The following is a 23,690-nucleotide window of genomic DNA, read 5'->3' as shown; positions in this document are numbered from 1 at the left end:
ATACTTTAAAATTTTTAAACTTAGTTGAGTAGTGGTGCTTCATAAATGTTCACAGCCTTACATAATGACTAGCTCTTCCTCCATGCAACTCAATCAGATGTCCAAGTTAGACTTAAAACCCACACATGTTCACTTCACATAGCAGTTTCTCAAAAATGAATCTCTATGCACCTGCACTATGCTACTCTGAGGACTCAAAATCTAAGAACCTCACTAGCATTTGTTGCCACAAATAGCAACCCAACAAAGACGCTGACTACTGCATTCTGAAAACAATGGGTTTCCCAGGTCTAAGGCACAGGAGGACTTGTGGTTGTGCAGTGGGCCAGCAACCACTCAAGGGTGTCTCCCAGCTCCACCAAGGGGACCTGAGCTCTAGTGCTTGGTCCGCATTTAATGACATAGTTGACCACGAGTATCTGCTGTCAGCCTACTGATGAATGGGCTGATCATTGGAGGAGAATTCTAGACATTGTAGAAGAGAAGGTGGTACCCCAACTGGCTGGTATAACCAACCCATTAAGCCAGCGGTCTTTTGGCAACTGAAATATATGACTAGTGTTTGTAAAACACAGATAAAGTATCTGAGGAGTGAATTATCTAATGTACCAAAGTTCTGCAGGCCCTACCCTCATTCTAAAAAGGTAAATTGTCAGAGGAAACCTATGTGCTTTACTCTTAACCAAGTGAATTTACTCCAAAGAGCAAAACAGAAAACTTGGGTTTTCTTCAGGAAGGGGCAGCCTCAGAAATAGCACGTGATATGCTTCCAGAATACAAATCTGTAATTAGTCATGCCCTTGTTTTCTAACGTGCATCCAAATCCAGACATGTTACATTAATTGTGAGAATCTTGTTCCCAATTAACTTATTTACTTTTCTTTATACTTACACAAATTTTGTACTGAATTATCTTTTTAAATGGCCGGGCTGAAGTTAGTTAACATCTGCATTAAATTTCTCAAGCTTTTTCTATCTGCTTATACTCTTGTAACTCTAAAAGGACTGGGATTTTAAGTTGTCTAGTTTTGGCCACAAGATATTTTAATCAAAACATATTAAGTAACCAATTGGCAAAAGTGTCAGAAATTTCAGAACTTAAAGCTTTTAATGAAGTTAGTCTAGAAACCTAACCACTTGGATATCTAATTTTCTATCCATAAATCAATGAAAAAACCTAAAAAAAAAAAAAACTGGCTACAATATTTCAACTGCAACACATTTAAAGGGAGAGACTCAGAAAGACACTGGAATACTTTTTTTATTAGCAAATATTTGCCTTGACTACTTCACAGTTATATTGTGAGCAATGAGATGTGAAATGCAGAGTAAATTATAAAATATTTCTCAGAATACTAAGAAAAAGTCAAAATAAATGAAATAGTCCTGCCATAAATAACTAAGTAAAGAGCAGGATTTGAATTCAATTTATCTGGCTGATTGGAGCATTCATATTACAAGTCATCTTTAACCTTTAAAAAAGCCCTAAACCTTACGTAGAACTTTAGCATACAAAATGAAATAGTTGGTATTTTATTTATTACTTCAAGTTATACAATGAATTCTTTTAAATTAAAGAGTTGAGGAATGGCTACAATCTTAAATCATTCTCAACACAATTTATGTCTCCATTTTCCTTTGATTGCAAAATATTAAGAATTAAATAATTGTAAATTGTCTTTTCAATAGTCTGCCCTAATAGTTAAGAAATCCATGAAAAGAATGAGTAAAAATTTTAACTGAAAATTACATAAAAATATTAACTACTTACATCATTAATTGATAAGCATTCAATTTAGAAGCTGTCAACAAACTCCCTGTCCAGTTAACTCTTCACCATTTAGTAGAAAATGTTTTACAAATATCTTTTCTACTTATATTTTAATATTGAAATGTTCAAAACACTCAATTTTTTTTCATTTTTATGTCCAAACTTTAAATATCAGTTTTACCCCAACACTTGATCTGCAATTGTGAAAAACGATGTATTACAATCCTACATTATTTACGAAAGCTCATTCAATTTATTAAAAATCGGCAAGACAAGCAAAACTGGTATAAACATGTTATATATGAATAGAAAATAGCTACCTCACATTTTAATTTGATTACAATGTTTCTTTTAAAATATATATATAATATTTGAACCTGTGTCTTAATGTCCTAAGTCATTACATGTAACAAAGTACATTACACATAACAAAATACAAAAACAATCATTCAAACTGAGCATATACCATACCACGTTTCCATAATTTTCTTTCTCTATATTTACCTTCATAGTCTACTCGTCTAATTTTTAAACAAGTACAGTATATAAAATAATCTCATGAATCTTGCTTGTATTTTCCTCATTTTATAGAGAAATTCAGAAACAAGGAAATTAAATAACATACTAAGACTACAAGAAAAAGCCAAGTACAGTTGGGAAGGTGGAGAACATAGAGGTAAGCTTTACCATAAAGTTTTTTGGGAAATAATAAATTTATGTGATATATATTTAAAACTGCCTAAATAATGTTATCTAATACAATGAACCTCATTTAAAGAGTGTAACTGTGCAAAGCACCTCAAGCAATACCTTATATTAAGTAGGCATAATGTTCAAGTATAGTCATTTTTGAAAGGGTAACTCTAATGCTAAGAATATTCCTACATTTATATATGAACTTTTGCCATTAAGGTGAGCAAATGATTAATGAAAAGCAAATGAAGAGTAGAATAGATGATGAAATTAAAATTGGTTCAAGGTACTTCCCTATGTTTTAAAAACAGCCACTTAATTTTATATATATTCATTACAAAATGTGAAGAAAATTACCAACCAGTATAAATATATTCCATTACTGTTTTTTCTATGTGATCTGAAGCATTTTTATTATGGAACTAAGGAAAAGAAAGAATAATTGCTACAGTTTTTGATATGGATCTAAATTTTCCCTCAAGAAATCACCTGGGAAATTTTTTTCCCATATATTTGAGAAATGAATCTTCAACAAAATCCTAAAATATGCAAGGCATTAGTCTAGCACTAAGGAAAGACTATTATCAATAAAAATAATGTACTGTTATCATGAAATTTACATCCTAGTGGCAATAAACAAGCAAAGTGTCAGATAATGATGTTATCAGAGAGTTTTATTATAAAGAGTGACTAGGTGACAACTTGAGATTGGATGGTCAGTGAAGACTTTGTTAAGGAAATGATTTTTTAGTAGAGCTCAGACTGACAAGAAAAGATCTACCCACACTAAGATTATGACAGAATAACACTCCCAGCACAAACAGCCACATATCCAAAGTCTCCAGTACAGGCAGTAGTGTGGTAGGTATGAGTAAGTGAGAAAAAGCCACATGTCTGAAGAACAACTGGTGAAAGCAAAGATGATGAGATGTTGTGAGGTCAGAGGGAAGGGTGGAGGGAGATTCCATGGGGCCAGAGAATGCGTTCGGAATTTCTGTAGGTACAAACCTGCTAAATCTGAAAAATTTAAACTACAGCACTGTTAACTATGCCTTTTAGCTAATCAAGAATTTGGAATAATATGCTGACTTTCAATGTACAAACAGGCTATTTCACCAAGTTCTTTTCTTTCATTTAGTTTTGTTTTTAACATTAGAAAAATAACCTGCATTAAGTACATTACAATTTCAAATTATAATCCATTAATAATGAAAATGTTAGTGTAGGTTGGGAACTGAAACAGTCATAAGATAGATTAAATGCCATGACTCACTATAGTAGGTGGTCATCTATAATAAGAGATTGAGCTACATGGCTTTTAATATTTCTTAGAGCTATATTAAATTTTTAATTAACCTTATCATTACTTCAGGCAGTGTCTCCATATTCTAAATTCCTATAAATCCCTCATATCCAATTATACTATAATTAATGGTTTACTTCCACCCCCACCACTCTATACTAAACTTTGAGAGGAAAGACTATCTTTCATCATTATGAACACTTGCTAAGAAATTTTAGCTTTCCATCATATAGTATATAGTTTATAAGGAATCTAGTTTGAAATCTGTCTGGTTCTTTAAAAAAAAAAAAACTATACCTATTTGTTTTGCAGCTTGTAATATGTCTTTTAAGTCTTCATTTATACTTTGCATTTCACTCTTCTCCAGGTTTTCATTCAAAAATGTTACTATATTCTTCCATGTCGGTCCCAAATCTAAAACTTGTTCATGAAGTTTGGATCGCTTTAGCTGAAACAAATAGCATAATACAGAGAACGACTGGTTAAATTTTTTCTTAAAGTCATAGCTTAGTCCATATATTCTGCAATATAGAATACAACTTGGCACTATGTGTAAGATTTTGAAGTTGTATCTACTCAGATCCAAGTTACTCTCAGAATGAACTTTATTTAAATGTGACTTCACAGAATCTCACTTGTCTAAAAGATAGGTTTAATAAAAGATTATTTTTTATAATTTTATTTACAATGCATACCCATCATGAATTTCTATAGCAAAGTAAAAAGTTAAACCAACATCCAGAAGATGGTAATAAATGATAACATCCCACATACCTCTTCCCAATTTCCTTTTTGTGTGTGTGTTGTACCTTTTTATTTTTATTTTCTTTAATTTTTATGTAATGCTGAGTATCAAACCCAGGGCCTCACACAAGCTAGGCTAGTGCTCTACCACTGAGCCACAACCCCAGCCCCCCTCTTCCCATTTTCTAACTGCTTATTTTTAATATCACTCGGACTATAATATATATAAATAAAAGCTTTATGTCCTACTTTATAATGAAAGGCATTTAAAGATAATTAGATTTCCATAGTTGATCTCAATATATTCAAGTCAATACTGCTCTCCTATAATACTATAACTCTTTGCTTGAGACTAACAATCTTTTCATTCACTAGAACTAACTACAGAAAGTAATATAAACTTAAAGTCATGAAACACTCTAACCAAATGAAAAAATGGCGAGTCAGGTAGAAACTGTAATTTTACTCTTGATTGTATTCATGATGTTTACTCATCATTACCTTCCTGTTTTCTAATTTTAAATGGGGCCGGTCAATCTGGGTTTAGTGGGGAAAGAATGGGCAAGGATAGATATGAAATATATCAGCCATAAAAAGAAGTGTTACAATAGGATCATGGGTCCATAATGATTCATATTACTTTTATCTCTACTTTTGTATGTGTTGGATATCATCTCCACACATCCCTCAACCCCTACCCCCGTTCCACCCCACCCCCACTCCAGTCCTGGGGATTAAATTCAGGAGAAGTGCTCTACCTCTGAGGTACACCACCAACACTTTTTAAATTTGATTTTATTTTTTTTTTTTAAGAGAGAGTGAGAGGTGAGAGAGGAGAGAGAGAGAGAGAGAATTTTTAATATTTATTTTTTAGTTCTCGGTGGACACAACATTTTTTGTTGGTATGTGGTGCTGAGGATCGAACCCGGGCCGCACGCATGCCAGGCGAGCACACTACCGCTTGAGCCACATCCCCACCCCTTAAATTTGATTTTAAAGAGTGTAGTAGAGTGACAAAAGCTGGCCTCAAACTTTCCATCCTCCTGCCACAGCTTCCTGAGTGGCTGGGATTATAGGTGTATGTATCATGCCCAACCATGTTTGGCATTTTCTGAGATAAAAAGTTTCAGCTTTTTATATATACCACTTTTGGAAAAAAAAAAAAAAAAAAGGACTAAAAGCCAAAAGGAATAAATGAAATGATATGGGACAAGCACAAGTCCTTATTCACTTTCAAATTTTAAAATCTTCTGTTCCATAATAAATTCTGAATTACCTGCTAAAGGCCTTGAGGAAGAAGAAAAGAATTCAAGTGTAAACTGTCAATAGTAACTAATGGTATAGAATATACCCTATTTTTAGTGCTGTGAAAAAATATAAAATAGCTTCTATTGTAAAGGTTTACTGTTTTGTATCTGACACAATTCTGCATTGTTAGAGGAAAAACATCTAAAAACTGTTCTTCCTAGAATCAATCTTTAAGTGAGGCTATTAATAGAACTACATAAAGACTTCTAGCAATAAAATTCCAACCTACTAGGAAATATTATTATCCTAAAATAAAGTCAGGAATCAACACTTGAAGTGACTACTGTTTTTTAAAAGAACAGTGCAAGGTCAGATCCTTCACAAACTATTACATGGCTCATTTCTTCATATGTGCAGTTCATGTATAGTTTCAACGCTATAAAGTTCACAATAATATGACTAAACTTCCTAAACATTTACCTTTTTCTAGTGAAAAGTCAGTCCATTATTTATGTGTTGAAATGTCCTTAAAGGATTCAACTGATTCTTAATACTACTTTAATTTTTTAATAAATTTCAACAACTTAAAGATAAATGGTTTTAAAACTATCCAAAATACATTTTGGTATGAACAGCTACAGGTTTTGCTATGCAAAATCACATTCAGGAAGAAACACAGTAATCTAAACATTAAAAATAAATAAATTCATCATAGTAATACAAACATCCTCACATCTACCAACTGATCAAAATCTATATTTTATGGGCTCAACTGTGTCCCTCAAAATTTATATGTTGAAGTCCTAACTCCTAGTACCTCAGGATTTGACTGTATTTGAAGACAGGGCCTTTATAGGAGTAATTGAGTTAAAATAAAGCCATTTGAATGGACCCAATCCCACTGACTGATAAACATACAAGAAGATGAAATCTGAACACTTAAGGAGATACCAGCAACATGCTGATACAAGGAGAGAAGACTCAGAGGAAATCAAACCTGCCAATACACCTTAATTTCGACTTCTAGCTTCAGATTGGTGAGACAATAATTTTTTGTTTAGCCTTCCAATCAATGGCATTTTGTGAAAACTAACATACCACATGTCAAAGGCATTTCTAAGAATCTCTTCTAAATATTTTATAACTATATGCACAGTTTTTTTTCTGTAAGTCATGACATAATATACTTTTATTTCTGTTTAATACTAATTAAATTTGTAAGTACATGTAACTTTTTGATACTTTTTATACAAGTTAGTTTACTCACCAGGAGAAATTCTTTGTCAAACCATATACCCTAATTTGTAGTACAGAAAATACATTCATTGAACCTATATAGGACAGAGACTGAAGAAGTTCCTTTCATAAGACAAAAGTGACATTTCAAAATGATAACCATTTTGCCCTGGTGGAATCTATATTTACAGCAAAGGTAAAATTAATATTTATTGTATAAAATGACTCATGAGGAAACTTGTCCACATATTAGTTATTATGAAAAGTAGGAGTTGATATTTACTAGAAAAGCTAAAGATTCTGTAGTCAATGTAAAATTTTGTTTCTTATTTTGTTTCATGTTTATTTTTGAAATTTTAATCATAAAGTGACTTTTTAAATAACAAGTGTTTTCTTAAGCTTTAAACACCTCTCATAAGAGGTTTAAGCCCAATTATAAGCATAAGCCAATTATAAGACCAACTACTGAGCTCAAGAGATTAATATTTATATTTCTCATGTTAAGGTACAGACATTGTTTCTGTTTGTTTGATAAAAATTTTACCAGAGACCTAAAAACTTACTCAGATAATTCAGAAGTAAATTACTGGATTATATCACAAAATAATCTGAGCAAGGGACCTTAGCAACAGAAAAATTATAGTTCTGATTATTCCTCTTGACAGTACAGTGATGGGTGCTTAATATTAAGTTGTCCCATAGGAACATCAGTACACCTACTCTCCTTCTTGGTCTCATGCCAAACAAGATAAACCTTCTATTTTAGCACAAAGAACAAAAAAGCAATGTCAAATATATGTACATACTCTATAAGAAATAAAGGTAAAAAACTTACCTTTAAGTCAGCCACTTCTTCACTATAATTATCTTGCTTGGTAACATTTGAAAAGGAGCGCAAGGCTCCTGTGAGGCGAGGCAAAGCCATCTATTTCTCAATCAGTGATCCCTGCAATGAGAAACCTGAAACTGAAACAAAACAAGATGATATTTATCTGTTCAGAAATGGGAGGTATAATCGACTCAAAAAACTGACCAATACAAGGCAAAGGGGAGAAAAAACAATTAAAAATTCTCCTGATACATTTCCAACTCTTGAAGGTTTTTTTTTTTTGTTTCATTTTGTTTTGTTTTAAATAACACATTTACTATGGTTGCAGAAAAGAAAAAGGAACAAATAGATATTTGTTTCAGGATATTACTATACTATTACTTCAAAATGACTTCTATACAGTATTTGAATATAAGCCTCAAATATTGTTTTACTACTACCAATAATATAAAGAGATGAAGAAAACTGACAATATTTTCCCCAATTTTATTTTACATGCACTGATTTCAAATTACACAACTTTCCAGTGGTTTTCTCTGTTTGCAATGCTCTTCCCACTGATGTTCATATATTTGGCTTCTTAACATGGAACTTTTTTGGTACTCAATAATTTTTTTTTCAATTAAAAAAATGAAGAAAAATGGAGAAAATAGGAACAGGAGAAAAAAAAAAAAAAGAATCAAAGCAGCTGGCGATGGTAAACTCCCAGGAAAAAAGAAAGTCAGATAACTATGTCTAGTCTCTGTTAGCATGCTGGCAATTAAACAACCAATCTCCAGGCAAATAGATTTAATAATATTTGCATTTGGAGAATCCTTATCTATCTCTTTTTAAGATTGTCCTGGCTTAAGATTGCTTATTAGAACAAAACTACTATTTACAGTTATAAAATCCCCAGAGAATGTCAAATAAGTTTTCTAAGTCTTAAAACAATGCTCAACTAGATTCCCTCCCCACACCACTCTCCACGGGACATTTGGCAATATCTGGAGACATTTTGAGTTATCACAATTAGAAAGGAAGTGAAAGTGGTCTATGATTTCTGCTGGGTAGAAGTCAGTGAAGCTGCTGTACATTCTATAAAACACAGGATAGCCTCTCCACAACAAACAATTATCTGACCAAAACTGTCCAATATAAGAAGGAAAAAAAACAGATGGATGGGGGCAAGGGACATACAAGATATTTTAGACCACTCCCACCTCTGCTGTTCCTCTTAACTAAATCTCTATAAAGCTTAATACCTAGAAAATCTGACTCATATATTAAAATAATTAGATATTACATAACTGAGATTGAAAAAAATGAAAGAAGGATTTTTAAAATACTGAATAAGAACTTGCAGGGTTTGAAAATGTATTTTAGAAATAAAAATATATAATTGTTAAATTTGAAAACAATCAACAGATAGACTACAGAACTGACTAATCACAGCTAAAAGGAAAAGTATGACCTGAAAGAGAGCACTAAAGAAATAATCCAGCACACGTCACAGACAAAGAAGCTCAGTTGTACAGTGTTTGCCTAGCATGCACAATACCCTGAGGTCAATCCCCAGCACTGCCAATAATAAAGAAAGAAAAGAAATAAAAAGTATATTTGGGCTCAGAGTGACCAAATTAGTTTCCTGACTCCTGATATAGGTCACTCTCTGAGCAAAATATAATAAGATTAAAAATCAGAAACAAAATGATAAGATCTATAAACATACATAATTACACTGCAAATCAGTAAGGAACAGGTATGTGAACATACTTTTAAAAAACCAGTTGGAGTCTACATCACACTGGAGAATTTCAATCCAAAAAATTTGCAAATAAACTCCCTAGGGTAGCCAACTTTAGATTCCAACTGCCCATTGGGAATGAATTTAGGAGAGCATTTGTAGAAATTAAGATGATTCAGAAAGTTATAAATGAATTTTTCTAAAAGTGAGCAACATATTTCCTGAAGCATGTAGAGGAAAAATATGAAATCAGGAATTAGTGGACAGCATAGGGCAGAAATTTTCAATTTTTATTATTTATTAAAGTCACCTAGAGGGCTTTCTAAAACAAATTGCTGAGCCCTACCACCTTAATCTTCACCCCAACTTTCTGATATGGAAGATCATACAGCACTGAATTAGGGCATAAAAGTTTGCATTTCTAACAAGTTCACAGATGAAGCAAAAACTCCGCTGTCGTAGAGATGGTGTCCTTCATCCTTAAATCACCAGTTTTGCCCCAAGTCAATAGTGAAAAAAAAAAAAAACCCATCTAGTAAGAAATTGGGAGTCAGAATTTACGTGCAGTGGGGCTAGAGTTGTAGCTCAGTAGTAGATCACTTGTCTCGCAAGTGTAAGGCACTGGGTTTGATCCTAGCACTACATAAAAACAAATAAAAAGGCATTGAGTCCATATACAACTAAAAAAAAAAATTTTAATTCACATGCAGTATACATCCTACCAGCCTTTATCAATGGGGTTCTGTGAGATGATTAAATTCTATTGAATGATTGAATGTATCTTTTTTTTTTAAAAGAAAGAGTGAGAGAGAGGGAGAGAGAGAGAGAATTTAATATTTATTTTTTAGTATTTGGCGGACACAACATCTTTGTTTGTATGTGGTGCTGAGGATCGAACCCGGGCCGCATGCATGCCAGGCCAGCACGCTACCGCTTGAGCCACATCCCCAGCCCCGAATGATTGAATGTATCTTGAATGACTTTTTCTATTAATCCTCTCAAGGACTGTACATAGCTAGTATCATCTACAGAAAACTAAGGAGCTGAGAGCATAGTGGCACACACCTGTAATCCCAGCAACTCAAAAAGTTGTGGTAGAAAGATCACAAGATTGAGGCCAACCTGGGCAATTTGGCAAAGCCCTGTTTCAAAAAAGTTTTTAACAAAAATTTTAAAAAGGGGATGTAACTCAGAGATAAAGCACTCCTAAACCCCTGTTTAATCCCCAGAACACACATACACACACATACACACACACACAAATAAGTAAGGCATACGATAAATGCTTTAGGGGAGTGGGGCTGGGGCTCAGTGGTAGAGCACTTGCCTAGCATGTGTGAGGCACTGGGTTCAGTTCTGGGCACCACATATAAATAAATAAATAAATAAATAATGAAGGTCCATCAACTAAAAAAATATTTTAAAAAATAAAAATAAATGTTTTAGAACACTAGAGTTTAAATTTTCTACCCACACTGAAGGGCTGCAAAGATGCATTCTAAAGTCTTCAAAGACCCTGACACTAAACTGAAAAAATTCTCCTCAATAGTAGTGCAAGTATGCTGAGGGCCATTACCAAGTAGGAATGACGCATCGAAATTTCCTTGCCAAGCGTACCCCATGCTGCTTAGAGGACATTCGATGGGACATTGCATGCATGCTTTAATAAGGTGACCTTGCTCAAGGACCAAGGCAGATCCGGGTTTAGAGCTGATCATGTTTGAGGAAGTAACCGGCTCCTTGAGTTTAAGGCGTTGCCAGTTTAAGATAATGGGTTTTAGGGAAGTTGGAAGTTGAAGATTATTGCTGGGATTAGGGTGTTCCTGCTGCTTGTTCCCGTTGAGTTCTCGTGAGATTAATATGGGATTTGGAGATAGCCTCGTGGAGTAGGTGAATTGTGCGGGAGACGGCAGAACGCGTTTGCCCCTGGATCTGTGTGGAGGCGGTGTGAGAGCGGGAATAAAGAATTGCTGTTTGAACCTACAAAGGTGTGTGGTGGCTCATGATTCTGGTGCCAAGCCGAGACATTGGCCTTTGGCACAAGTAGCCATTTGTTTATAAGACCATGCCTGAGGTAGAATATTCCATATATCATATCTCTTTTCTGATGTTACATTTGAAAGCATTGATTTATGTGGTAAAGGCACAAGTTCACTTTAGATCCCACCTCACTCTTAAGAAAAAAGCAAGTGCTCTTGAACAGCTTCTGTTAAGATTTGGATATAAGGTGCCCCCCAAAACTCCTATATTAATGCAGGAACTTTCAGAAGTAAAGTGATTGGACTGTGAGAGCTATAACCTAATCAGTCCATCCTACTTTGCATGGACTGATTGGATGGTAACTATGGGGCATGGATGGAGGAGATGGGTCACTGAGGATTACATCCTGGAAGAATTGTTCTTCCCAACAGGCCCCTTCTTGGGCTTTCTCTCTCTGCTTCCTGACCACCACGAGGTGAGTTGCTTTCCTCCATCACTATCCACTTCACTATCAATAAACAAAAATTTCTGAAACCATGATCCCCAAATACATTTTCCCCCATAGCTGTTCTTGCATATTTTGATCACAATGTTGCTAAGCTAACTAAAACAGTTCCCATTTAAGTTAGGAAACACATTGGAAAAGAGAGAATAAAGGAAGCATAGGAAAGACAATTACATACCTACATATGTACTTTTCATGTAATACAAAATATATGATGATTTCTTAAAAACAAAAAAAAATATGTATAGGGTTGTTATTCTCTTAACTTACTCAACTAACTACATACAAATCAAAGTTCCCACCCAAAGACTGGGGCAAGTGGAGAAGCCTTGACAAGCACATAACCACAAATCAGTATTTATACTGTAGAAGATTCCCTACAGTTATATTGATCTTACTTTTCACAAAGCATAAGAAAATCATTTTCTTTAAATGTCTTTAGGAAAACAAGTGGCTAGAATATTTCAGCTTCTTATGAGGACAACAAGAGTCTGAATAAACACCTCACAAAGATCAAAAAAGTACACAAATCACTCAAGAAAATCTGGAACAGACCCACTACACATATGCTTATATTAACTCTCTCCCCATTGGTCCCAGTGGAAAATGACCTATAATAGATTATGTCTAAAAAACATAATTCTCATTCCAAAGGTTCAAGGAACACAGGCTGAAAAATTTATTTGACTCAAAAACTTTGAATACATCTTCTCAAGAGATACATTCTTAATACCAAACCAAAACTCTAGTGATGCTCAGCTTTAGATGTTGAGAAGGAAAGGGTTTTCCTGACTTTATAGTCCTCTGTGACACAATTATATAGAGCACCATTCCTTTCCTGAAGCATTTAAAAATTTGGTTAATTTTTACTCTCAATCAGTGTTACTCCAAATTTAAAGATATGATGACCTTAGTTTTTTGTTATAAATAGCTCTAATACCAATACCATATAAGATGTTGACACATACATGGTGATAATGAAAGAAATGTCTACCTCTGCCTCTCAAATATAGAAAACTGGAAGCCAAATTTTCATAAATTAGGACTCAAAGGAAGTTGCACAGTAAACAAGAAACAGAAAAACAGAGAACTAATTCACAGGGTATTACAAATTAGAATCCTCCCCATCCCTCTTGGCTTCCTGGGCTGCTTTCCTCCTCCATACCCTTCCTTGGTGACCTTCTGACTCACCTCTAGCCCAGAACAATGGAGTTAGCTGTCAGTGGACTAAGACCTCTGAAACTATGAGCCCCAATTTAACTTTTCCTCCTCTAAAATTGTTAGGTTTTTTTTTTTGTTTGTTTGTTTGTTTTTTTGGTCACAGCAGTGAAAAAGCAGATTAAAACATACTTGATCTTCCTGAAAGGATGTATTGTATAACCTAAAATTACATGACATTCTAGTAGATTTGATATTTATGATGTAATTTATAATAAACTAATCATAGAAACAGGGTAATCTCTTCTGTTATATCAGTCAGAAATGTGCCTTGACAAATACAATCCATAGAAACATTTTCTGTGTGCCTCATTCTGAGCTGACATGCCATTTCCCTATCATACTCCATCCAGTTATAGCTTCCTAAACTGAAATCTTTGAAAAGGTCAAGCCCATTTTTCTTTCTTACATTTAAAAATTCTAAGCCATTTTTCTTTGCAACAAATTATAAATAATAAAACTGGGGGCAAAAAAAAAGGTTTGCAGTTGGGGTTGGGGTTCAGTGGTAGAGCACTTGCCTAGCATGTTTGAGGCCCTGGGTTCAATCCTTAGTTCCACATAAAAATAAAATAAAATAAAGGTATTGTGTCTGTCTACAACTAAAACAAAAACTTAAAAAAAAAAAAAACAGGTTTTGTCAGTCATGAATGAATGATACCTCCTACTTTAAAAAAATTAATTACTAAAGAATCAACATGCTTTTAAAAAGTATCAAACATTAGAAACATATTTTTAAATTTACCTTTTTGTTTATTTGTTTTTAGTACCAAGGATTGAACCTAGGGGGCACTTAATCACTGACCCACATCCCTAGCCCTTTTTATTTTGAGACAGGGTCTAGATGAGTTATTTAGGGCCTCACTGAGTTGCTGGGGTTGGCTTTAAACCTGTGATTCTCCTGACTCAGCATTCCAAACTGCTGGAATTACAGGTGTGTGACACTGTACCTGGCCTAATTCACATTTTGATGGCTTAAAAATTATAGAATGAAGCTTTAAAAAACAGTAATGTCATGTATCTCTCTAAAGATAGCAAGTTAATATTTTTTAATGGGGAAAATAATTGAATATTTGAAAATTTGACATACTTTGGTAACTTTTTAATAAAAATGACATCTGTATCGGTTAAACACTATGTTTTTCAATGTTTACAGAAGTTTTCAAAAAGCATAGATCATAAGTTGAATTATTAACTCAATGTATGTTGCATTCTCGTCTCAAAGTACTTCTACAAAAATTATCTGTAGTATCTAATGTCAGTAAGCTATCAAATCTAAGCACTCATTTGCATAAATGGCTTCTAAAACAGCTGACGATATTTGTCATCCTACTCTAAGCTTTTTTCCTCACTATATTAATCAATTCCATTTCTATCAGTCCTCGTCAGTATGCCTTGATTTATATCTCATTACACAGAAATATGTAGAAACATACATGAGAATCTTATATACCAGCTTCAAGGACTGAGGAGGAAAGAGTGCAGTGACAAAAAGGAACAAAAGCTGCTATTTTTTCAAAAAGAAAAATCCAATGCAAATGAAAGTTAATACTTGTCAAATCTGTGTATGCAGTAAAGTGTTAATATTATTTTCTGAAAATTTTCCATATTATTGAAATATTATATAATTAATCTTTAAGTAAACAGAGTCTAATAAGAGATAATGATTATGAAAGCATCAAACTAAATGTCTGGCACCCTATAGGTTTTGAAAACATTTCTCTAAAAATTCTCAGGTTTATAAGAAACTAAACATCTGAATGTTGACCATCAGGAGGCTCTTTTAATATTCTCACCCATAATGCAGTTCAATTTTGTACAAATCAATTCTGCCATTTCCAATCCAGAGTCCACTCTCCATTCTCTTTGGTATAAAAGGAGGAAGCAGACTTAATAGATAAATAAGCCTTTTTTGTTTTTCTTTTTAACATCCAAGTACATGCATGCCCCAAGAAACAGACTGATAACAGCAGCTTGAAAATTGCTTTTTGCTAACTCTTAACATTTCCTCAAGGACAGGCATTCCAGTCTTACAAATCTGTATGTGTCCTTGGTTTCTATACTCTTCTATGTTCAGTTCATACTTTAAAGTATTCAGGCAAAGCAACACCAGTTTTTGTTGTTGTTGTTGTTTGTTTTTTGGGTTTTTTTTTAAAGAGTGAGAAAGAGAAAATTTTAATATTTATTTTTTAGTTTTCAGCGGACACACATCTTTCTTTGTATGTGGTGCTGAGGATCGAACTCAGGCCGCACGCAGGCCAGGCAAGCGTGCTACTGCTTGAGCCACATCCCCAGCCCCAGCAACATCAGTTTTTTGAAGTAACTCCCCCTTCCTGCTCTTCATTTATATGTGATTTCACTGCCAGGATTGAAAAACCCAAACACTAACAATATCCTTTTGCATTTCTATTTTCACACTAAGAATCATAAAATCTTTACTCTAAACTGTAGTTGCCAGACTTAACAAAAACACAAATGTAAAGATAAATTTGAATTTCACATAAACAACTTTTTTTGGAAAATTTTAAAATACTCCATATTCTATAGCTCCTAATGATTTTAGTAAGTAAAAAATTATTTGTTATTCACCTGAAATTTAAATTTAAATCCATATTCTGAATTTTATTTACAAACATTTAAAAATCCTTCCTTCACTTTACTAACAAATATGTCTTCTACATCTAAGAATTAGTCCATAAGAGAGATCTCAGATTTTTGAACTTTTTTTAAAAAGTTCACATGGAAAGTAAAAGATTGGTAAAGAATTATAAGAGGCCTGGGGATGTGGCTCATGTGGTAGCGCGCTCGCCTGGCATGCGTGCGACCCGGGTTCGATCCTCAGCACCACATACCAACAAAGATGTTGTGTCCGCCGAGAACTGAAAAATAAATATTAAAAATTCTCAAAAAAAAAAAAAAAAAAGAATTATAAGAAAAATGCAAAGACTTAGGAAACAACAAGTTAATGAGGATGAAAGAGTAACCTCAAGATGGTAATCCAACCAAGGAAAACTATAATTTAATTCTTACAATAATCCAAAAAAGGTATTACTAAAATGTTCTTTATTCCACTTTTTATCTAGCACAGATCTAAAAAAAAATGCATCTGATGATAGTTTTATAAATAAATTTGTTAATTTATTCAAAAAAATTATTTAAGTCCTGGGAACAAATGATAAAAAAATACTGTGTTAAAAATATCCCCTCTCTCCTTATCTGTAATATTTTCTTCCTCATTAAATCATTCCCCAAACCTAAAAACATGCTGTAGTGGTGTTCATAATTTTAAAAATCTCTGCTTTACCCTCTTCAATTACCATTCCACTTTTCTGCTTCCTATCTATAGCAAAAATTCCATTCCAATAAGGTTTTTTCCTCTACTATTCGAGCTATTAAAGTCACAAATAACCTCAGCATTGCTAAATCCAATGTTATTTCTCAGTTATTACAGGCATGGTGGTACATTCGGGAAGTTTCGGGAAGTTTAGGGATTCGGGAAGTTTAGCAGGAAGATCACAAGTTTGAAGACAACCTCAGCAACTTAATGAGCCTCTGTCTCAAAATTAAAAGGAATGGGAATGTAGTTCAGTAATAAAGCACCCCTGGTTTAATCAGCAGTCCCCCACACCTCAAAAAAGAAACAGATTGGTATTTGTCCTGGGATTCCAACACAGAACACCCTTGGAATTTCCTGAATTATAGGAGTCTCTTCTTGTATTCATAGCAAGCCCTTGTTGATCATACCTGAGTTTATGACAATAAAGTGACAGATTGGGCCAGTAACCTAAAAGACCAAGTAATTAGAAGACTAGGAATTTCCAGCAACACTCACTAATCTCTGGGAGCAGGAGGTTGAGAAGCTGTCAATTAAACTCTGTACAACAAACTCTTGAAGAAGAAATGATGAACTCACATGTTGGTGAAACAACCTACCAGCTTGTAGAATAGCACACCACAACTCCAAAAGGGACAGAAACTCCTTGAGGTTGGGTCCCTTCTAGACCTTGCACTAGGCATCTCTTCATCTGTATCCTCTACAATATCCTTTATAATAAATAGACACAAGTAAAGTGCATCCCTGAGTTCTTTGAGTCATTCTTGCAAACTTTTGAACTCAAACAATGTGTAATGGGAACCCTGGATTTATAGCAAATGAGTCAGATGCTTAGAAGGCCCAGACTTCTGATGGTATCTGAAGTGAGCCTTTAACTTGTAGGATATGAGGATAATTCCAGGTAGATAGTGACAGAATTAAATTTAACTGTAGGACATAACTAGTATCTGAGAATTGGTCAATGTAAAACAAAAAAATGCACATATGGTGTTAGAAATATTCTGTAAGTCTGTGGAGAAATGTGTGTGCTTCATAGCCTTCTATTTATTCTTCCCATTTTCACTCTTAATTCCAAATATCTAGTTTCTGCATATAAACAAAAATATTTTGTTTTGTTTTTTTGTCTTTTTCCCTCCTTTATTTTAAAATACTTCTTTTTGGATGTTGTTGTTTTTGTTGTTTTGGGTACTGGGGGAATGAACTCAGAGGCGCTTAACCACTGATCGACATCCCCAGCCCTTTTATTTTTTAGTTTGATACAGGGTCTCACTAATTTGTTTAGGGCCTCCACTAATTTGCTGAGGCTGGATTTAAACTTGAGATCCTGCTTCAACCTCCTGAATCACTGCCATACCTGGCTAGAATAACACTTTTTTAAAACCTCACAAACACTGTTGCTCTCTTATCTGCTTAAAATCTTATCTCTGGATTATCTTCAAAGGCCTGAAGGAATGTTCTATGTTTTAATCTGACCACATAAATGCTCCTCCTTGCTCATTATGGCATCACATTGCCCTTCCTTCCAATGATATAAACATCAATTTCTCCTTTTGGAGATACCACATAAACAATTCCTTTGTTTCCTTCAGGTCTTTGCTCAAATATCTTACAGAGAAGACTATCTTAGTCATCCTATCCAATAACACCCCCCTCCTTGATCCTTCTCTGTACCTAATCCACTATACTCCACAGCACTTATGACTTCTTTTCCATGTTTATGTCCGCTTCATCCAATAGACTATGAACTTGGCTCCCTGCTATATCCATAGCACTTAAATCAGTGTCTAAGGCATAGGAAGTCCTCAGTAAATTTTTATGTAATGAATGGATGGAGGAATTGACAGAAAGCACAAAGAGAAGACAAAATTGCCACAAAATGGGGCAGTATTTGACTTAGGTTCCTACACATCTATTTATATCATCTTCAAAAGACCCAAAAAATATTTTTTCACAGAAACTTGATTATTCAAAAAAAAAAAAAAGAAACTTGATTATTCAATCTTCTGAGATAAAATGTTTTACAAAGTAGAAAATATGCTCAAACATGAAAGAAAAGCTTTTATGCCTTCCCCCAAATCTAACAAGTTGTGATTTATTCAACTGATGATGTCATTCTTTCAAAGAACTCAAAATTGTACAAGTAGACAATTCCAAAATTAATATTTAGGCAAGCATTTTCATGTCTCAAACAATACAGCAGAAAAGAAAAAGTAAGGTTAAAAGAAAAGTCAATAGTTGCTAAACGCTAGGACAGAGGTGGGCTAGGAAGGATAACTCACAGCAGATGAATAAAACAGCTTTTACTCATTTCACTGATACTTCTTAGCTGGTATTTCTACTACATGCTGGACAGCATGCTGGGAAGACCAAGCTAGCAAAAATCAATCTAGTGCCTACCCTTGTAAATACTGCGGGGAAAATCACCCACAGATTTGTATGAAGACTAAGAAGAAGACAGAAAGTGCAGAAGCACAAGCCTTCAAGGAATAAATAACGAAAAGGTCTATAAAGGAGATTTTGAATAGCAAGAGGCCAAAAAGACCAGAGAAAACCAGAAGTGTGATACCATCAAAACAAAAGGAAAAGAAAAAGAAAGAGGTAGTAATTAACCATGCAAAATATTACATGAGGTCAAATATCCATTGGATTCAGCATCTTATCAATGTTTTTCCAATATTCTGTTTTTTAATAAATAATGTATGAACACATTAGGTCTGAATAATTGAAGTGAAATCATCCACTCTTTAAACTTCCTAACAGTGTACTCATTTTCTTTCCAAGATGATTTTCAGATTCAATGAATGAGTGACAAGACCTTGCCTCAGGTCAGTACACTCAAGAGTCCTACAAAACCAGGAACCTCACACTGAACTTCAATAGATCATAAGTAATGTAGTTTTTGCTTTTTTCCCCAGTACCTTGTGTGGTTATTGGCCTATGCTTAGGAACTTAGTAAATATTTGCTAGATGATGTATATTCAGAGTAAAACCATGAAGCTACCCAAAAGTGATTTTTAGGCATTCCTTACCACTCCAATCCTCAGAATAAAGATAATACTATATTTTTGCAAAGCTTCCTTCACTCCTTGGAGAATGTTCAGTAAGACTCCTTAGTGTTAAAGGTACTACTCCAAAGCAGGCCTCATTTTAGAAAATGCATTCAAATTGGAAAAGATATACTGAAATTATTTTGTAAATTGAGTTATCACCCCCAAATAAATTTCTTCAAAATAATTTATGTAGAATTTTATAATTAAGTTTCTTAAATGAAGATAAAGGTGTGTTTATTTCTATTTATGCTTAAGAGAAGAATTTAACATCTTCATATCATTCCATTTGATTAGCCTAAGGGCATTCTATTCACTTTCAAAAAAAGAGTTATAATTTTCCAAACTAGAGGAGCTATTTCAGCAGTAAGCATGAATTTCCTCTCTTGGAAAAAGGAATTTGCACTTTCTCTTATCAAATTCTATGTATCATATTTCTTAGCTACCCATAACTGAATACTTTGCTAGCCATTCACTTAATTTAAAATGACCTAACAAATCTTTCAAAATAGTAGAAAACATTAGCAACTGCTTCTCTATAATCCTGAGAAAAATTACTTTGCTTCTTTTGAAGTTCAGGTTTAATGAGACAGATAGTATCCTAAAGTAAGAGCTGTTGAGTTCATAGGTTTAAAGTAGAATTTACCCCAAAATACAAACTGTTTATAATCACTGGAGAGTTTCATGGCTAGGAATTCTGATTCAGTAGTTTGGCAATCTTTGGTTTAGTGATTAAATAAGTAGGTGTAAACTTCTCCTTCTTCATATATAAATATTCACTGATCAGCAATTATCTTATTAAAATATATCCTAAAATCTCTTATTGTTAACTGTAAATTTCTTACTCATTACTAGAATTTTTATTATGTGCCTCTCCAAATTTCAACCTAATTTTCCATGCTACTACTATAAACCTCTGATAATGAATGCAATTCCTAAAAATCCTCTTTGGAGAGTTAATCAGAGAAACAGAGGAAGATTAGCCAAAATATACTGAAACCAGCAAGATAAATGAGATTATATCTTGATTTTAAAAGCTCCCCAAGAATTAGTCTAGTCAGATAACAATGAGGAGAGGCAGAATAATATAGTATAAGTAAAATAAAAATAAGAAAAACTAAGTTCTGGTGCCATTTTTTGCTTCATGCATGGTAGAAAATCAGCCAACTTCTCTAGTATCAGTTTTCTCATCAATAAAATCAAAGTGGTTTACAAAATGACTTCTAATGCCCCTTTCACATTTCAAAATCTAAACAGAATGCTCAAACATGAATTAAATTGTACTATCTTTGAATCAAAAGTTAGAGGTAGCATAAAAATAGGAAAAACTTGTAAAACATAGTGAGTAAATAGAAAAATGAAAACAAATAATAGATTTATCTTCATTTGTTCATCCACATGCAAAATGCAGGACTTAAATGAGATGGTACTTTTTTTGTTCTGCTATACCTAGGATTGCTCTACCACTGAGCTACACCCCCAGCCCTTTTTATTTTGAGACAGTCTTGCTAAATTACCAAAGCTGCTTGGAACTTGTGATCTTCTACCTCGGCCTCCTGAGTAGCTAGGATTATAGGTACATACCACTAATGCACAGCCTGAAAATTATTTTACATAGTACTTTTAATGTTTTCTTCCATGAAAAAGGTTTCATGGTATGTAATTTTCCATTTATGATGTTCATGTAAGAGCTTAAAATGCTTCAGATTTTGGATTTGGGGATTAGGGATATTTAATATGCATCTTACTCTCCTTGATAATTCTGTACTTTTTCTATCAATAAATGCTGATTTTGCTAAAATTTCAATTTCAGGTAGACATCTTCAAGTTGAAAACTATACCACCTTATATCACAACATATTTCATGCTGAAAGTGCTTATGTCAACTATCTCCTCAAGGAAGGTATTACTGAGTAATAAATTTATTTAGTCAATAGACATGTCCCTGAGAAATATGCTTTATGTTATTACTTATGTAAATCACAAGTTATTAACATATGGTAAATTAATCAGACTAATGTACAGAATGGAAAAATACTAATTTTTTTCTGGTAGATTTCCAATTGTGAACTTTATATTTACACCAACTTTGCAAAAAGAAAAACTTACTCCTCTTAAATGGCACACCACTAGCATGTATACTGTCTTTTTAACCAAAGACAACATCAACTAATGCTGTTCCTCTTTAAATGCCAGTTACACATAAGCATCTATAATAGTATATTCTTGTAAAAAGCTTTGCCTTGATCAACTAGATATTCATGGTATGAAAAAGAACCCTTGTCAAGATTCACTCTTAAAAGGGTGCCACTACTATACAAAATTCCATGAGCACAGACTGTATCTTTATTTGCCAGATTTGCATATTGCTTGGCACATTTGAAGACATGAATGAATGAATGACAAAAAACTGACAGGGATCAAGAAAGCTAAGTCATAAAAACTAAGTCACTTTAAGACAAAGCTTACTTAGCCTACACTTAACTGGCATCTCTAGGGATCATTTTCCTCATGTAAGACTATTATAACCATCATTAAAAATAAAGGTGTAACATGGACTGAAGCACAATCTAGACTAATATCAAAAGTGGAGTTCTCAACTTTTGTGCTTCCTTTTTGTGATAATGAGAAAAAAAATTAAACATTAAATCTGGTTATGGAGATATCTACTATTCAACCTAACCATAACTTGAGGTAAGACAGACTGAAAACATTATTATCAATTTTAACTGCCCATGTGATACCATTTATGTCAAACTTTTGTCACTAAAATTGTTTCTTTTAAACCAAACAATAACAAATACCAGAGCATTCTGAATTTCATTAATAAGTTAATTCATGATATGTAATCTGTCTTTAAAAACCACCCTCATACCCGTGTCATCTCCCTAGCACACAAACAAATTTGTTTGTTTCAAAATGTCATTCTAGACTCCTTAACTGCTAAATTCATCCACAGTTCACCATAGTAAATTTCTTACCCAGTCTGTTCACTTTTCAGTGTGTGTGCGCCAGGGGGTGATATACCAGGAGGCAGATTTTCCTCCCAAAATCTAACCACAGGAAACTCTCACCACGGCTTTGAAACCAAAATAATAATAATGAAAACAACCCATACACAAGACACAAGAATAACCCCAAGTGGCCACATTGTGGCCTTTACACCTGGGAAGTAAGTGGCTTTTCTCATCCCCACCCCCATCTTCAAACTCCTGGACTGAGCTGGGATAGGTCCCAGCAGATGCGTCCCAGGCCAGAAGAAGGGTGACAGGTCCGGGCTTGCCCAGTCTGACTAAGGCTGGCCCAGGGGTCTTGCGGCCCCACCTCCCGCCCGTTCCCGACCGCTGCACCCCTCTCCTCCTCCCTCCCACTCCCCCACCTCCTCACCTCTTGGCCGCGCTCACGCGGTTCCCATCACTCCGCCCGCTCCTGCCTCCGCGCCTCCCTCCCTTTCGGTTTTATCTCTACTTCCCACGTCTGGTGGGGAGCGGAGGGCCGGGACGAGGATGCCGGTGGGCAGCTGCGCGTCCCCTCTCCTCCGCGCCCCACGCGGGCCCTTCTGAGGTCACTCCCAGTCACCGGGAACCACACGCGAGGGCTGCCCCTCCGAGGGGACAGACGCACAGACCCGGCAAGGAGTGAAGGCGCTGAGCCGGCGCGGGCCTACACGTCATCGCCCGCACCGGCGCCAACGTCGACACGTCGTCTCAGCTGCCCTCCGCCCCCGCCCGCGTACGCGCGCTGCCGCCCCGCCTCCCGCCCGCGCCGCTCTGGGGAGTGAAGGCCCGAGGCCGCGCTCCGGGAGGGCGCACGCTCCCGCGGATTCTGTGATGGTCCGAGTACACGCACCAGGCCAAGCCTGGGGTCCGCGGCTCTCTACTTTTGAGTCTTTCCCTGAAATTGCTTCGTTTGGCCTCGTCTTCCAACCACCCACCTTTGGTGACTACATGGAGGAAATAATCCCTATTATAGGTGAAAAGAAGAGCAATATGAATGAATAACTGGGTAATTGCCACCGTCGTCAGGAACCAGAGCCCTCTCACTGCTGTACACTTTATA

General features: G+C 34.9%; 1 protein-coding gene across 2 annotated transcripts in view; it reads right to left on the bottom strand.

Moving 5' to 3' along the window:
- Ascc3 (activating signal cointegrator 1 complex subunit 3) overlaps nucleotides 1–23,335 on the bottom strand; it is a 340,007-nt gene extending 316,672 nt beyond the window's left edge. For both annotated transcript variants that reach the window (XM_078019561.1, XM_078019562.1), the window contains exons 1-3: nucleotides 23,019–23,335; nucleotides 7,831–7,961; nucleotides 4,065–4,215 (exon numbers count right to left, since the gene is read on the bottom strand). In XM_078019561.1, coding sequence (XP_077875687.1) covers nucleotides 4,065–4,215; nucleotides 7,831–7,920 — 241 coding nt within the window. In that variant the 5' untranslated portion in view covers nucleotides 7,921–7,961; nucleotides 23,019–23,335. The remainder of the gene's footprint in view (nucleotides 1–4,064; nucleotides 4,216–7,830; nucleotides 7,962–23,018) is intronic.
- Nucleotides 23,336–23,690: the final 355 nt, after the last annotated feature.

This window comes from Ictidomys tridecemlineatus, chromosome 8 (assembly GCF_052094955.1).
Source record: "Ictidomys tridecemlineatus isolate mIctTri1 chromosome 8, mIctTri1.hap1, whole genome shotgun sequence".
In the NCBI taxonomy this organism is placed as follows: Eukaryota; Metazoa; Chordata; class Mammalia; order Rodentia; family Sciuridae; genus Ictidomys; species Ictidomys tridecemlineatus.
This window is presented reverse-complemented; position numbering and strand designations above follow the sequence as displayed.